At 39.5% G+C, this 17,593-nt stretch overlaps 2 protein-coding genes across 8 annotated transcripts in view; one reads left to right on the top strand and one right to left on the bottom strand.

Annotated features, from left to right (window-relative positions):
* kdm4c (lysine (K)-specific demethylase 4C) overlaps positions 1-10,658 on the top strand; it is a 29,079-nt gene extending 18,421 nt beyond the window's left edge. For 4 of the 7 annotated variants that reach the window (XM_080029741.1, XM_080029745.1, XM_080029743.1 and 1 more), the window contains exons 15-22: positions 860-936; positions 1,706-1,761; positions 2,017-2,125; positions 6,465-6,659; positions 7,029-7,199; positions 8,230-8,349; positions 9,340-9,432; positions 9,589-10,658. In XM_080029741.1, the coding sequence (XP_079885867.1) occupies positions 860-936; positions 1,706-1,761; positions 2,017-2,125; positions 6,465-6,659; positions 7,029-7,199; positions 8,230-8,349; positions 9,340-9,432; positions 9,589-9,756 (989 nt within the window). In that variant the 3' untranslated portion in view covers positions 9,757-10,658. The remainder of the gene's footprint in view (positions 1-859; positions 937-1,705; positions 1,762-2,016; positions 2,126-6,464; positions 6,660-7,028; positions 7,200-8,229; positions 8,350-9,339; positions 9,433-9,588) is intronic. The other 3 variants (XM_080029742.1, XM_080029744.1, XM_080029746.1) reach the window with 3 other exon arrangements.
* Positions 10,659-12,464: 1,806 nt separating this feature from the next.
* Positions 12,465-17,593, bottom strand: part of ptprdb (protein tyrosine phosphatase receptor type Db) — a 97,704-nt gene continuing 92,575 nt past the window's right edge. Inside the window, exons 35-38 of the mRNA XM_080030039.1 lie at positions 16,914-17,039; positions 16,637-16,791; positions 16,133-16,268; positions 12,465-16,049 (exon numbers count right to left, since the gene is read on the bottom strand). Coding sequence (XP_079886165.1) covers positions 15,981-16,049; positions 16,133-16,268; positions 16,637-16,791; positions 16,914-17,039 — 486 coding nt within the window. The 3' untranslated portion in view covers positions 12,465-15,980. The remainder of the gene's footprint in view (positions 16,050-16,132; positions 16,269-16,636; positions 16,792-16,913; positions 17,040-17,593) is intronic.

Below are 17,593 nucleotides of genomic sequence, written 5' to 3'. Positions count from 1 at the left end.
TCCTCAAGTCCATGGATTTTAACCATCTGCCAGCTTAGAAAAGTATTACATTTGTCTTACTTTTCAATTCAAAAAGTTTTTCTGTTAGAGGCCAGCAGTGTTTTATTTTTGATAAAACATGTGCTGTTCTCTGCCACACTGAGGACACAGACTAGAATTAAACAAAACAACAATATTCACACAAAGTGGCTGTTGTTTTTCTCAGCACTTTGCGGTGTCTGTCAGCCATGTCATCTGAGTTACAACGGGCACTGCTTCAAGTGTCTGAAACAAAAGCATACCGTTATGCGAGTGCAAGTCTGCCTGTCATGCAATGCTACCTTTTTGATTCGTAGATGAACACACAAGGCGGATCCATTTATACCCAAAATGTATATACCTCCTACCCCTGTGGTGTCTGCATGTCTTACTCGACCACAACCATTCCCTTACACACACACACACACACACACACACACACACACACACACACACACACACACACACACACACACACACACACACACACACACACACACACACACACACACACACACACACACACACACACACACACACACACATTCCAAAGAGCTCTCCTTTTACACTTACTCTGCAATACTGTGCGTTTCGGCCTGGAACGTGACCATGTTTCTGTTGAAGATCTGTGGAAACAATAGGGACGTGGCATTTGATTCTGTTTCTTGTAACTGATGGTATACTTACCGTTTGCTGCCAAGTCTGCTGTTTTCTGTGAACGGTTCCCCAGGTTAGCGTGGAGCGCTTTAGCAGTATTTTAGTAAAGAGTGATTTTTTTAAATTATAACCAGAGAGCCACAGCTTTCACATAATTTTTTTCATCAATCCATTCCTCCTTTAGGTTGCTATGGCGTTGCTGCAGGTGACGTCGGTGAACAGTGGTCGTGTGATCGCTGTACGGAAGGAAGCTTCACAGCAGTAAGACCATTTTTCTCCCTGTGTGATGCTATTATAGGCACATTACGTGTTGGCACAAGGCTATTGGGGGAAAAATAGACTTTCACAATGAGCAACAAATCCAAGCAACAAATTGATTAAGAAAATAAATTGGGGAGTTCTCTCTCCTGATTGGCTAAAGGGTTGTGGGATACAAGAAAGTTTTTTTCCATCAATTACTGCAGAGCGGAGTGACTAGGAGAACTGCGTTATGAACGGCGCACACTGTAAGTTATTGCTGTATGAATATAGAACAATGATACACTTATATTATCAAAAATATACTGCTCACTTCTGCTTAAAATATTTTAACACCAATGTCATTGACAGCCTTTATCTTAGGCCTTGCCCTAATTTCTTAAAATAAAGACTCATGTCCCCAAATGCTCACTTGTCCTCTTAAGCAGAAGATATTGCTACTTGCTTCTTTCGTGACATATTGCATTATATTGCTTTACTGAGAAGGAAAACACACTGGAACAGATTAAATATAAAGGTGCTCTTGTTTTTAAACTGCATTTATATGGAAAACAGGTGACGTTGCATCTATTATGTGTGAACAATTGTTCTCCCTTTTTGGTTATGAAACAACTCAGCAGATTTCTTTCAAATTGGACCTAGTGTCCCACACGTTGCAGTTGTTTCATGCAGGTGTTATAAGTAAGCATGTGTAGGGATATTGGGGAATGGAAAGATATTTATCTTTCTTTCTGTCTGTCGTACTCACTCATTTCTCTTTATGTTTTCTCAGGAATGCTGTCTGTGTAACCTCAGAGGGGGAGCTCTGAAGAAAACTCAAAACGACAAGTGAGACGGGCTTCTGTTCTGTGACTATCTCTGCATTCTCATCTCTGATCCCAATAGCTCAAACAAATTAATTGTCTGTGTGTCTTAATCATCATTATGTATTAATTTGTTGTGTGTGTGTGTGTGTGTGTGTGTGTGTGTGTGTGTGTGTGTGTGTGTGTGTGTGTGTGTGTGTGTGTGTGTGTGTGTGTGTGTGTGTGTGTGTGTGTGTGTGTGTGTGTGTGTGTGTGTGTGTGTGTGTGTGTGTGTATATAGATGGGCCCATGTGATGTGTGCAGTGGCACTACCAGAGGCGAGGTTCAGCGACGAAGCCAAGAGGAGTCCTATTGACACCAGCAGGATCCCCATGCAGCGGTACAAACTGGTAAGGAGACACACATTACACATTACACACACATATGCTGGAATTCCCCGGGTCCTCGAGGACTGGCTCGATCTAATTAATGAAGTGTTCACAGTTCTAATTAACAATGTGAGACGAACATGCCCGCAATCAAAGCTGGATAATTAACCACTGGTGGGTAGGAGTGGGGGTCTGTGTGTGGGTGTTTGTCTATCCATGAGTGGTTGTGTGTCTGTCTGCTTGTGTTTTAGTGTGTGTCTGTGCGTTTCCTTGCTTGCATAATGAGAGAGTTGGAGTGTGTCTCAGCAGACCTGACATGTTGGCCACTAAAGTTAGCTCTCTGCTGCAGGCACCATGATAGCCGTAGTCTTGGAGAGGTACATCCTAACAACTGATGGATAACGGAGATGAATTCTGCTTGTCCATTCTCTGCTTACACTGTTTCAGCAGGTATTGCATTGAAATGACAACTTAAGCTTTTTTGGAAGTATAAATAATTGATCAGGGCAGTGCAGGGTTTGGGACTACCTATTAACACACAATTTATCTCAGTATCTGTTGATAGATTGAAAGCGACAATGTATACAGTATTTGCTGTGTTTGATTGTCATAGATATTCACTCAAGTGCAGGCCTGTTAGGTCCAACTACCTACAAACTAATGAAGGTGTATAGTGATAGCCCTGTTATAATTCTAACGTACATTTTTAATTACACCAAACTGAAAGGTTTTTCTATTATTTAGTCAACCATTCATTGCCAACCTTAAACCACGCCGTCTCCGGTTCAGCCGAGGATCTGTGTTGCATGTCATCAGCTCTTTCTCTCGCCTTATTTGCTTTTAACGCTATTATTTTAACCATCAAATAAAGGAATTCTAGTAATAAACAGTGGACAATAATTCTAATAATCAATATTAGATACATCTCACAGCAATACTATCAAGTTGAATTCTGCTCGGCTCCCCTACTAAACTCACAACTGAGTATATATAAAAAGTTGTAACACCAATCTCCATAATGGAAACCAACCTATGTTCCTATGTGAAAATGGTTGAAGGGATAGAATGAAACACTAACTTTGTGGGCACACTGACATTACCCACAAGGTATTTACAAGGATATGGTTCATATCTACTCACACCACATTGGAATTAACTTCATTTGGATATGGAAGCACAAACCACACAGTCAGTCTCAGGAACCACGAGCCAAAATCTGAAGATAATGAAAATTGCAGCATGAAGCAAAGGGCGGGACTCATAAAAAGCCTCTGTCATGACTCTGATGATGTCCAACCTATTTAAGATCTTGAAATGATCAAAATTTGTGTGTGTATTTTTTTCAAACAGTACTTCCTTCCTTTGACGGTTAAAGGCTGTTTAGTTTTTCACGCGGTTCCAATATTCACATCAGACCATAGATTACGCACAGCTATAGGCACGTACTCCCAATTGTGTGACTACAAACCGATTTTTCCCTTTTTTTAAACTAATCTAGTCTAAAAATTTATCCGTGTCCACAATGATTTTACACTCACTACATGATGACACACAATCTGTACTTTCTGCTGCCAATTTTTCAGTAATTAGCGTGCTGACACAAGCACTTCTTGGATCAACCCAGTTGATGATAGTCCTCTTTTAAACATCCTCCTTGAGCTGTTAATTAAGGTAAACTATGAAAAAAGGGCACAGCAAGCTGGAATACATAATGTGCACCTTCACACTTGCTTGGTAAAATGTATGGATGAGATTATGGATAGTATACCCTTTCTCTCTTGTCAACTTTTCTCTCTATTTTTGCTTCATGGGCCACGTGTTTCGACACTCGCATTGGACCCATTGCCCCTACAAGAGCCCAGCGCATTTATAATTTACTATCGCACAACGCACAGAAGCGCGCACACATACACATTCATTATTTACTGTGGGAATGTTCTTAACGCATGGCTCAACACAGGCATCCAAATACACCCCAGAGAAGGCACAGGCATAAGGTGGGTTAAGTGCCACACGCACGCACAGCACAAACGTCACAGTACCAACGTCACAGTACATATATTGACATATTTATATTGCTTTGTTTTCACACAAACAATTCTTATTATTTCGCCCAAAAATACACACACACACACACACACACACACACACACACACACACACACACACACACATATATCCTTCTCCTTTTTTTTTGCATGCCAGTCAGAATCTTGTCACGGTGGCCTCAATGTGTGGTTTGTCTCAATGGGTCTGGCCAGTTCATCAGCACACTGTTGTCCATAATGGAGGAGTTATGGATAAAAAGGTTTTATGTTATAGGCCAAGTCAGACACCAAGAATAGTGCTGAGTAAAAGTCCCCCCAGTTCAAAAATAAGAGGAGCTGTGAAACAATATAGGCTTCATTAATTTTAAAAAAGTATAACGTTTTCCAAAGGATTTCTAGGGGTCTCTTTGTTCACAATACCTCCTGGTCTTCTACTCATACCTGAATTAAGTAGGCCAAGCTGATAATTGGAAAGGTGAAGCCAGTGTTGCCGTAGAGATTAGATGTAATACGATCAGCTATTGATTTTTCTCCAAGAAATGATCAAAGGGCATTTATTTCAGAGGCTGAGCTCATGACGAGAAAGGCTTTGAACCTTCTTATGCACCTCAAAATCAAATGCTGTTCTGTCCTTCCTATATGTTATTTACCATATGTAATATTTTTAACATTGCAGTTTCTCCATACTCCCAAATATGCTGTTTAGGCTCATGATGTTCTTCTGTGGACGAGACATGTCACCGGAGCTTTTTTGTAAGCTAGAATTCACATTAACATACTAGCTAATTCCCAATTGATTTCACTTACTGCTGAGTTTGTCTATATATAGGCATGTTATGTGTCAAACATGTATGGATATTTCAGTATGGATTCCCAGGAATTAGTTTAATGAATAAATTACGTTCAGAGAGATGTGTAACCGCGCCGCAAGAGAGAGAGAGAGTGGGAGACAGGCTAGGGTTAGTCGAGCGGAAAGCCGAGCGTAGATGGGTGTTTCATTAGGAGGAGAGTGGAGGGAATGGAGAGAGAGAGAGAGAGATGGGAGGCATGCAAAAGGGGTGAAAGAGGAATGTGGAGCGGGTAGGGTTATAATGGGAGGATGTCGTAATTCTTTCCCTTTTAGTGGAAGAGCTTGAGAATGTGTGGGAGATGCCACAGTATAGGAAATGGAATTGACGGAGTATTTGGAGGGATAAGTCTTAAAAATTAAAAAATGTTTGTGTTAGCGTTTTGTGCACACATGCAGGGCAGTGTTTGTGCTAAGGATGTGCCTGTGTGTATTACGCCCTCCGACGTGAAGTTGTGTACGGGTCACACAGACCTCAAACGAGGGGAAATAAAACAAAATACCACAACATAGACATTGCAGCACTGGTTTGTTGTGGAAACCTCAAATGGTGCCATCTGATTGGTGGCTTTTTTGAGGGTTACTTTGTAGTGTAGCAGTGAAATAACATGTTTTTGTTGACTATCACAGCTGAGGTCTCTCTCTCTCTCTCTCCCTCTACTTATTTTCTTCTTTCGTATCCATGTTCTGTTTACACCACCGTATCCAATAACAGTGGCACAGAGGATCGACTGATATTTGGAGCACATGATAGTTTTTAAATGATGTTAAGAGGTTCATGGAACAAGCGTGCGATGACTCAATTAGCGTGTTTTTGTCTTTTTCATTCGCTGCTGCTTTTCATTACTCTTAAGTCGATCAAGTGTAAAGACAGATTATAAATAACTCTTTACCCTTTTCCAAAGACACAATTGAATTAAGGTCAGGTTTACTCTACTGCAATAAAGGCACTCAATGACTTTGGGTTTAATGGAAAGTGACAGGACGGACAGATGGGAAGGAATGATATGATGTGAGTGGCAGAAGGTATTGTGCCATTTTAGTTCAAGCTTTTTTTATTGAAGTATCTTATTTTGTTCTGACCTTTTGTCTATCCATGTCCATCCAAAGAAAAGAACCAATACCAACAATTAATTGATCTCATAAACGTGTGTGTGTGTGTGTGTGTGTGTGTGTGTGTGTGTGTGTGTGTGTGTGTCAACAACAAAGATACTGCTAGTGCCTTTGTGCAACAGCTCTCAATTGTTTTCCAGAAGTTATACATAAAGGAGTCACACTATTGAACTGAATGATCCCACATACACCTGTCCTGTTGTTGTAAAATATAACCGTACAGAACCAAATGTGTATTGATTGATTCGCGGAAAATGGTCCCCTAACAAATGCACTATGTATGCACTGTGCACTGGACTCAAGTCAGTCAGTGTTGTGTGTTGACAGTTTCCTCCGGTCTGTGTTTTTACAGAGGTGCATCTATTGTCGTAACCGCTGTGCGGGGAAGCGGCAGGCAGGCGCTTGCATCCAGTGCTCATGTGGCCGGTGTCCCACCTCCTTTCATGTGACCTGTGCCCATGCTGCGGGCGTAACCATGGAGCCTGATGATTGGCCGTATGTGGTGTCAATCACCTGCCATAGACACCAATCACGGAGTTCCTCAGCTGTAAGTTATAGGACTTATAGGATAGTTATAGGATGTATTTTCTTGAGCTGGTATATGAACCAGGCTGTGCTCAGGAAGCACATTTAGACAAACTTTTGAAACTTCTATGAAATTTGTAAAAAGATTATTCTGAATAATTGGCTCTATTGCAAATAAACTATTGCAAACTAAGTAGAGCAGTGGTGATTTGATGTAAGAATATGAATATTGATATTGATGGGTTTTGTTCAAACCATTTGCATGGATATATGCCACTTGATATCGGTAAAAAGGGTTGGTTATGTATGATGAGGAAAGCTTTGGTTTTTAGATGAACCTATATGGATTGTCAAAGTGTAGTCTTATTTGCTGTCTTCCCTTGCATACTAGAAGCAGCGAGCGTGCAAAGCGTCTGTCTTGATGGGCCAGACGGTGATCTCCAAACACAAGAACCTGCGCTACTACAGCTCAAAGGTCACCCAGATCACCTCCCAGATGTTCTACGAGGTCATGTTTGATGACGGCTCCTTCTCCAACGATACTTATCCCGAGGATATTGTGGTGAGAATTGTTTAATTAGAGCAACGCAGCACGCACAAGGTCACGTCCCTGTTTTACAAGGTGATATCAGATAGGGAAACTATCTCATTTTGAAAGAATATTATTGGGTTCTCCATGGTCACTACATGAGGGATTACCTGTAAACTTGCTTTAATATTCTAATTAGATATGTGCATCAGCAAAACCTATATGAACGAGTAATTAAGAATAAGATATCTGAAATGTCCAATAAAACGGCATTGATTTCTGAAAAGGCCATTCAAATTAAAATGGAGATATCAAAGGACAGCTGAGTTGTCATGGTGGCAGCAAATATTCACTAATTTGACCGCTCTTGATGAGTTAAAAATCATGGGTTCGCTCAATTGATTAATGTGAGTATTTCACACTTAGTAAGCTTAATATTGAGCTTATATTAGTGAGCTTAATTCTGAGAGAGAAGTAGCCGCTACACACACAACCACACACTTTTGCTACTATATCAGTGAGGACATTCCCCTCATTTGCATTCAATCCTGAACTGTAATTGACATAGTCTTCTTTAGAGCTACCACAAATTGTACACCCCTTTCATTTTCACTTAAAATCCCCTTTAATTAAAGAAATATAATATTTTTTTTATCTGGGAACTGAACATTTTTTTAAATCTGAGAACTGAGATAATGTTGCATTAATTATTACACTAAAGTTATGATAACATTCAATTGATCGGTATATAATACATTTATTACAACATTGTTTTTCCCTCAGGGCTTGATGGGATCAACAACACATATTTGGTTAAGGTTTCATATACCTATTTATGTTTTGGACAGTCTTGTACTTCACATATACACAAACAATATACAAATAATATATACAGTATACTGTACCATGACTTTAACCTCGTGGAACAAAACAGTTTTTTTGAAAGAGTTTTTTTTTTTCAACATTACTCCACTCACTTTGAATGACTTTTATGTTTTTGAGGACCTTTTTAAATGTGCTCGAGCACTAACATGGACTGACCAGTACTGTCTTGTATTTTTAGAGCAGAGATTGTGTGAACTTGGGTCCTCCTGAAGTGGGGGAAGCTGTTCAAGTGAAATGGCCTGACGGGCTGTTCTATGGTGCCAAATACCTGGGATCCAACGTCTCCTACATGTACCAGGTACACTAACACAAACTTTATTAAATACATGTTGAATTTACTAAGTTGTAGGTCAAAGCGAGACGAATGAACTTGTTGAACTAAACTGATGCTGATGTTGTTGAGGATGGAGAGACAACAAAGAAAGAGGGCACTTGAGACAGAGATTGAGGGGAGGTGCTGAAATAGTGATGGCTAATTAGTGGAGGTGGAGAAGAGATAGAAGATGATGGGATGATGAAAAGAGATGTATAGGAACTAGCAAAAGCTCTGCAGACAGGGTGAAAGCAGATGGGTAAAGGAAGGAGAGATGGAGAGAGTGAGAAGAGAAGGATGAGAGGGAGGTGACAATCTGCATTATTCAAACATACTGAAATATTCACTAAGCTAAGAGTCATGCGGTTTCCACTTAAAGCTTTATTTAGTTTAGCTGGGCGTTAACCGTTAGTGATGCACAAATGCATCTGTGACGCACACACTCGCTCTAAGATGGGTCATGGATTTTAAGAAAAAACGCTGAACAAGAACTTTCCATTGTCAAGGTGTTTTTAGGGTATGACATAGTTTCAGGCTGCATTTCACTTTAGGATCGACACGGTGACCAAAAGCCTGCATTTTGCAGATGAAACATGAAAATGGCTTTAATAAAATCACTTGTTTGTCATATCATTAAAATTTTAAAATGTGTTTTTTATATTTAACCTATAATGAAATAATAACTTAAGATGGTAATAATAATAACTATAGTGTGAAATGCTATGTTAACCTTTGTATTTTTAATGCACCAACCTTACTTCTTTTGAGACCAGACCTGATGTAATTCATAATAGATAATGTTGCATTTGCATCTTTACCACAAAGATCACTGTTTTTTCTTCGACTGATATTCAATTCTAATATCTTTTTTCGGAGATTAATAACCGAAGATAAATATATAAATTAAAAGTACCGGTAGGTTTTTGAGAAAAAAAAAAGGAATGGATACTATGGATAACTTTGTGTTCTCCGAAGGTGGAGTTCGAGGACGGCTCTCAGGTGCTGGCAAAAAGAGAAGATGTCTATACTTTAGATGAAGACCTGCCCAAAAAGGTGAAGCGTAGACTTGTAAGTATTAGACTTACTGGGCAACACACAAACTGTAATCCATAAGCTTAATACTTTAATGGACTCATGCATGTTCAATCATTAATTTCTCTTGCTACCACCTGGAACGCTTCCATGTTTTGCTTACTGATGTTTTTCTCCTGTCCTGTCGTCTAGTCCACAGCCTCAAGCATGCGTTTCCAGGACGCTTTCTTCACCACACAGGGCGAGAGGAAACGGCAGAGAACGCCCAATTCACGCTTCCAGAAAGACTATGTGGCCCTGCCAGGCCTCCGTACAACTGCCAAAAGCACATGGGATCCACGCAGCCACAAAGGGAAATAAAGTCCATTTAGAGTTGGAGCAATGACAAAAAAACAAATGCACTGAATTAACAGTGGGTTTAGTTGGTGCGAGTGTGACCGTGCGTGTATGAGTGAGTATGTTTCTGTGCAAGTTGTTTGGATTTGCTTCCGTCTTAACTCTTGCCTACACAGCTTCCCTTTGAATCAATCAGAGGAAACAACGGTTAAGGGAGATGGGTGATTTTGGGATATATGGATGTTAACTCGCGTGTGCTTGAACATCACACATACGTGATCGGTGACTGGGTGTTGTGACAGGCTGGATAGAGGGTTCTGATTGGACAGCTGGACTCTATAAAAATGGGTGAACACATTGTTGGACATTGTTGCCTCGGTTACCCAGTGCTTTTCGCATCCATCAGGGAAAAATAAACGTTACTTAACGTTTGTCACATCACCCTTTTTGAAATACACAAACTTTTTTCTTTGTACATGAAAATTCACAGGTGAGATTTTTTCTAAATAGCTTGCCTATGGTAGGTTTTGGGGGTCTGTTTATTTTTGAGTTTAAATATTTATGCACTTTGCTTGTAGTATTTTTCCTCATGTCTTTAGTGTTTCTCCCCGCATGTTGTACATTGTCTCCTACCTGCTTACTGCCCGGCCGAGTCCAATTGCACTACACTGGCTTCCTCTCTGCAATGCTTCAGAGCTGTACGGACAAAAATATATGAAGTGTGTTATTTAACTCTGAAAAATTGATCACTGCTGAATTAAAGAAAGTGATAAAAGTTTTGAGCACATATTTATCACTTCCTAAAGTCGAACCATTCAGACTGGAAGACATGCCTGTGTGTTTGGATTCTGTGTCGCGTCAACGTGAAATGCTACTGTTTGCCCTGTTGAATGAAACACATTGTTGAAATTATTTAAAATTTGTATTTATTTTTGGCTTGCTATAGTTGAACTATTGCTAACTGCTGTATGAAAAACAATAAAAAGTTACATATGTTTTTTTTATTTATCAAATCGTCTGTTATTTTGAGTAGTTCTGTTGGAAAGTTTATGTGGGTGGAAATTTGGGAAATACAACATTTGATGCTAAAAAGGAAATTTGGAACCATCACTTGACTACATTTAAATGCTTAATTTATTAAAAAATATACACTGTAGACTTTTTTTTATCTCAAAGTGGCATTTAACTAGTGATCATGTAAAAATATCAGCACCTGTTAAGATAAAGGGAAACGTACATGCACTTAACTTTGACTAGTAAAACAAACGTTTCTTCGTTTTCAAACAACATAATTTCTTAAATATATGACTTGGGTAAATAGGTTTAAGGAATGCCTTTTCTTGTGTGTTCTTGTGAGCACGCTGTACAATCCTGCTGCCCTACAGTCTTTGCTAGTGGCTGACACCGGTTACTTCTGGCCAAAACGTACCCACGCATGTATATTAGACCTCAAGTAAACAACCGTTGAGGTTGGAGCACTCAGGGGCCTATTTCAATAAACAGGTTTACTCATTTGGAATAAATCAACTGAATAAAACTGCCCCCGCTCTTGTTCCTGGCAAAGCTTTGGCTGAGGAATGTAACATTTGTTCTTCTTTACCACCAGTTTCCTTTGTGCTGTGCATCAACGTGCAGGTATTATATCACTGATCAGACAGGGAGGAGGAAGAACTCCAGCTGGAACATTCCTTCTTGGATGGTTACTTTGAACAATGAAGTCCAGAGGCCCATTCACATTTATCTTGTGAAAACATTTGTTGAACTTTGCTTCCCCAAAACTATTTCTTTGACATCAATTGATACAGCTCAACGGTTTAACCCAAACAATGACATTGCTGCTTTCCCACAGGATAATGATTAAAAAAAAGAGCTGGGCTAGAGAGCTTAAGACCAAGTGAGTCTAACTCATTTTAAATCTTGAAATTTGTGACAGTTGAGCTAACATCACTGCTCATGGAAAATTCTACAGAGCTTCAGAGGCTGCTGATTTGTTCAAATCAAAGATGCAACACATTGTCTTTTCTGCCAGCAGAGATGTTCAAAGACATTATGCTTTGCTTTTACAATAACAAGTCAGACACGAATAAACATATTCCTTTCAGCCGCAACTCTCCACCCCACTGCAAACTGTAGCCTTCATCTGTCAATTTCCCTAAAACTTACTTTTATGACTAAATGTTAAAGACAATGCAAGAAGCCCTCTAAGGCTGGAGCGCTCGTTACCGCACTGCCCAAAACATTTGTGGAGGTTGCAGGAATAAAAATAGAGACCCATAGAAAATGTTTGCTGCCCATTGGCTATTTTAGGGCATCTCAGCTCTAAAACTGCTGTACATTGTGGGGGGGACATTCTTCTCCTAAGGTCAGTCTGGGAATTTCTATAAAATCCATGGCCTGTCTGTCATTTGAGCAAAGGCTATAGGGGGTTCATTCCACTTTTATAATGGACACTAATTTGAATGGTATTTCTGAAAACGGAAAATAACTTATACTACTAGTAATACAATTTAATTTTCATTTTAGTGTTAACAAACATGAAACTCCTTAAACTGCGATTTGCCAAACCTGCAAAATAACAAAATGTCATTTTTCTATTAACTCTACTGATCGTTCTATTCGCACAAACTTTAAACAAACTACTGAAGAAGTTAATTAATTAAATTAAATTAATAGTTCCCACCATGTGATTTAACGTGTAGAGTACCGATCTACAAAAAGACAGCACTAAGAAATGATTTCACTTGAGTTTATTTGTAACAAATGAAACTTGTGTCGACACAGAACAGAAATCCATACAGGTCTGTTTTTCATGTTTTCACGCGTCCCGAGAACCAATGTAAGAAAATAAAAAGCACTTCTTGACTCGGAGCAGAAAACAAAAACGAAATGAAACAAACAAAACAAAAAGTTTACATTTACAGACCAATTAGAGGTAACTGATCCAAGTAACACACCGTATTTTGCATTTTTTTTTGTTTTTATACAATTTATAAACTCCAGTTTTATCCATCTACATGATACATTGGGGGGTAAAATAGAACACTTCTTTATGTGAAACTTCTCTTTTGTGGTACAACAAATCCACAATGTGATGTATTTCACATACTGCTGTGCCACAAACTGTGATTTCTGGTGCATCCTTTAAGTATATCACTGTATATATCTGATAGATTTTATTCACTCTTCATCTTAATAATAATCATTTATTTATTCATTTATTTATGCATTTCAATTACTCTCTGTGTTTTGTGTTATTTACATATACACAACCATGTGAGCTTTACGGGGTCCGTCTTTACTGAGTTCAAGTAAAACTCCTTTGGGGGGTGGGCGGTGGGGGGGCTATCAGAGATATTAGGATACTAGTATTAGTGCATAGTACAAAGAGAAAAAGTGCAAGTCTTCCCGTAACAGGTGCGACCAAAGGGGCATCTCAAAGGTGGTACCATGCATACAAAAACGACAACAGGGTAACTGCAAGATGGTGGAAAAAAACTATCAACGATCCCTTATGTGGTCACGCGTTAAATGGAGATACAAAAAGGAAAACAATTTAAAATTATGCTGTGGGTTCTGTGTCATTGGCGACGTAGCACCTGAACTTCTCTCAGCCTTTGCCGTTACAGAAAAAAAAAATATATATCTAAATATAACTAGACATCAGAACGAAAAACACACAGACAATAAGTGTGACTGATTTTAAGTGAGGGGCTTCAGAGCGTATGCATATGGTTTGTTATGTTGCCTTTTTCTCCCAAGGTGACAGAGACAGCCACTGCTCGTTCTGCCTTATATAGATGTTTTTACATAGCTGAGTAAGTATAGGACTTGTACGAGCCAGCTCACAGTCTGTGCCAAATGCCAAAATTTCATTGCAGGCAAGACTAAAAATTCGGAAAAGAAAGAGTATATACACAATGCTTGTGCAAGTGTCCCGGGAAAAGAAAAGAGATGGAAAGCTGTTCGACATAGTAGAAACTTCTTCCTGTCCAAAAATGATCAGACCATCCTGCTAATGACCTACGTTGAAAGCACATTTTCTTTTAAGACTGTAGTTGAGTCTCATGTGAGATAAGATATTTTTTCCTTTTTGATTAAAAGCAATATGATGATGCTGTTACTGGGTCTGAGTAAATGATGAGTACAACTATCCTGCCTACTCAGAGCCTTCCATACAAAACTTCACAGCCAAAAAACAGAACGCACACACACACACAAACACACACACAACCACACATACACACACACACAACACTTTCACATACTGTAACAGAACTAAAATAATATACACAAGACATTCTGTTCACATACACACAAGCGTACGTAGATAAAATACACAAAAAAACCCTTTAAAGTAACTTTATCAAAATAGGCGTGTAATATAAGGCACTAGAAATCTAAAATCAAAATACTTAGATGCTGTTTTGAAATATGAGTCCGATCATTCGTTGGTTGCCGTGACGCGCAGGAGGGATGACATCATCGTCTACTGGAGTTGTGACACAAGAAACAAAACTACTTTCTTTAAAAAAAGGGTTCAGAGGCTCATTCCTCTGTTTGTACACGTTCAAACAGTGGCGTGAACCATATCGGTGGTGTAACATCTTTGTGTCTGGAAAACAACGCACCATCCTCAATATCATCATTGTAGTCATAATGGCATACAACTGCAGTTAGTGACTTGACACAAAAATATATAATACATCTACTTATTGCACACGGAATCAGACAGAGAGAAAAGTCAGAGGTGAGCATTCCAGTGAGAATAAATTGTTCCAACCCCGACCCACCCCGTTTACTACATCCCTTTTCTCGCTCCCGGCTTGAGAAATCTTTGTGACACATAAATACTTATTTTTTTTCCTTCTTCTTCATATTTTGCTATGTGTTTTATCTGGATTTCTCTCAACCTGCGCATAGACCAACTTGGCAAAAACTACTCTTGGGACTTTCTGGTGGCTGCAGAAGGTTTTCACCGCCGTTCCGCCGTCTGCGGGCCCCTGGGAATTTGAAAAATGGCCGCCCTCTCTGACACCACAGGCCCCAACAGAAACGAGGCTGAGAGTTCCCGTGTGCATGCGAAACGTGTGCGTGGATTAGAGAATACAGGAGAGTGACACTAAAATGTGGTGTCTCTCTTAGAATTGTGAACATTTTCCACGCTAGATTTGATTGTACACTTTAAAACAGTAACGCAATACTTGAAAAATAATCGCTACAGCTTATTGGATTACACAGAAAAATGTAAAATAAAACACAATTAAAAATACCACTTTACTTTTGTATGGTCAGTAGGGACAAAGTCATGAATCTGTAAAAAAAAAAAAAAAAAAAAAAAAAAAAAAACTTGCCACAACGAATACCCAGTTTTTAAAAAACAAGATAATCACATATCTAGATTTTTCTAAAAAACTAAATGAATGTTTTTTATTTGTGGTATGCATTTTAAACAACTCTCAATTTTCCCTTATCTTTTATCGTGAAGCATAAGGTTGAACTGGTGTTTATTTTATTTATTGTATGGTAGAAATATCCTCCTTTTCATTCACAGGAAACGAGAGTCTGTTCCCAAAACAAAACAGAAAAAAATACTTCTTGGTGTCTTTTTTTCTTCTCTTTTTAGGATGTGTGTTCTTTGTCTTTTTAATACTGTGTGCTCTGTGTTTTCAGTCTCCTGTTGGCAATTCTCTGGTGCTCAAAAGGTCCCAGTCTTTGTCAGTCCACGAGGCTTCCATAAGATGGATTTTGTAGACTCCTTTCTAGACAGTCCCCCGAGATAGAAAAAAAAAATCAAAATTTCCTGTGACAGCTTAATACTGTAGCCGAGTCCTGTATTTAGGTTGGTGATGCTACACCGGTGGTGGACCAGGTGAGAGTTCCACACCCAAAACAATGTAAAGCAATCTGGGTGCTCCCAAAAGCACTTGAACAAATAATAAAAAAAAATCTATATTTGATCAAGTATTCTGATTGGAACAGTGGTTGAAGTTGCTTCTTCAGACTGACCAATGGGTGTGGCTGGGGCTGGAGGGTGGAGGGAAACACCCTTGTCAAGCAGGTTGGTATGGCTCAGTTAGAGATGCTGTTTCTGGGTTCCGGATTTAGCCGATGGTCCCCCGTCACTCTGCATGTGGTGGACAAAGAAATCTTTCGAAGTCACATCGCAGCCTAGTGCCTTAATTCAGGCCGCGTGTGACCTAAGAAAAGTGCACTAGGTGGGAGGTGGCATGAGAGACGGCCACTGGGTTTTATGTTGCATAGTGATCAAAGCTTCCTAGGTACTCCAGACTGGCCCGGTAGCAGAACTGGTACTGGTCCTGGTGGGAAGAAGAAGATGAGTGTTAGAGGAAGGGAGCGTGGAGCAGAAGAGAGATAGAATAATAAGAATGAGAAAGCTCACCTCTGTCTGAACGGTGGCAGGTCTCTGCGTGCGCAGCATCTTGACAGTCTGGAAGATGTCCACCACTCCCTCGTACCTCATCCTCTCCAGCACAATGCTGAGGGTGATGAACACACCAGTCCTCCCTACTCCAGCACTGTTGGCGCACAGATGGAAACATATTTATTCATAACCTTTATTCATTCAGGGAGGGCCATTGAGAGCAAGCCATCTTTTCTGCTCTGATTAAAGGGCAAAATAAATAATATAACAAAATAAAAAATCCCAGAAATGACAGTATATATAATTAATATGATCACATAAATAATTTGTTTAGAGCACACACCATGCAAAACATGCTTTTGTTTTAACCTGCTATCAATCGCACACAATCTACTTGACTCCTTGACTCTTATGTGTATTGTTCACATAGGTAGCATTGTAATGAAATTCATCTTCAAAAATCTCCATTTGGTACGCCAGCGTATACAATACAGAGGTGATGACAGTAAGAATGGGTCTTACCTGCAGTGTACAGTGATTGGCCCGTCCTGGCCAAACTGTTCTTTAGTTTTGTGCACCTGTCCAATGAAATCAATGAAGCCTTCCCCTGACTTCGGCACTCCTTGCTCTGGCCAATCAGTGAACTGGAACTGACGAACTGTCCGCGATTGGCCATCCTGGAGGAAGAGGATGTGGTTTTAAACATAGTATATTTTAATGACAGAAACACTGTTAATAATACGGTACAAATGATCATACTCGCAACATAATCACAAACGCCCACATGCTGATGACTCACCCTAGCATCGGTGACTTTGAACTCTCGGAGGATGTACTGCGGCATGTTGTACTCAGCCATGGGGTCCACCACAAAGTACTGGTACCTGGCTGAGCGCTCTGCAGGCCAGTACTGGTGACACTTCTCCTGTGGAACGACAGCACACAGAAAGCATCTGTTCAGAGCTTCGCATCATGTCTGAGGGATTCAGTGTGCAAGGAGAGCAATTTCTGGCTACTTTGTCATTACAGTTTTTTCAGTCGCTAACCCACAGTGTGCACAACTGTAGCTCAATGTGCAAAACTCTAACTACAGTCTGCACTATCAACATACACTGGAGTTCAACAGTTCACCCCATCTGCAAAATAGGCTCAGTGCAGCAAACACTATGAACAGTCCTTATTGAGATAACACACACTGTCACTCAGAACACACTCAGAGTGAAAACACTAGCATCAAACCCCAATACACAAATTACAAACTTTTAATCTTTACAGTTTGAAAAATTTGAGTTACTTCACACAAATGACGTACAATTTTCTTTGAGGAGAGAGTGAAATTACTTCACCTGAAATTGTTTATTTTATAACATACCAGTTTTTTAGGTAAACAAAAATAAATGAAAATCAGAAGTTTGCTTCAATAGATACATCTTTTTATTTTATATTTTATTGATAACATTTCCAAATGTAATAGGGGAG

This window comes from Ammodytes marinus (assembly GCF_949987685.1).
Source record: "Ammodytes marinus genome assembly, chromosome: 6".
Taxonomy (NCBI): domain Eukaryota; kingdom Metazoa; phylum Chordata; class Actinopteri; order Uranoscopiformes; family Ammodytidae; genus Ammodytes; species Ammodytes marinus.
This window is presented reverse-complemented; position numbering and strand designations above follow the sequence as displayed.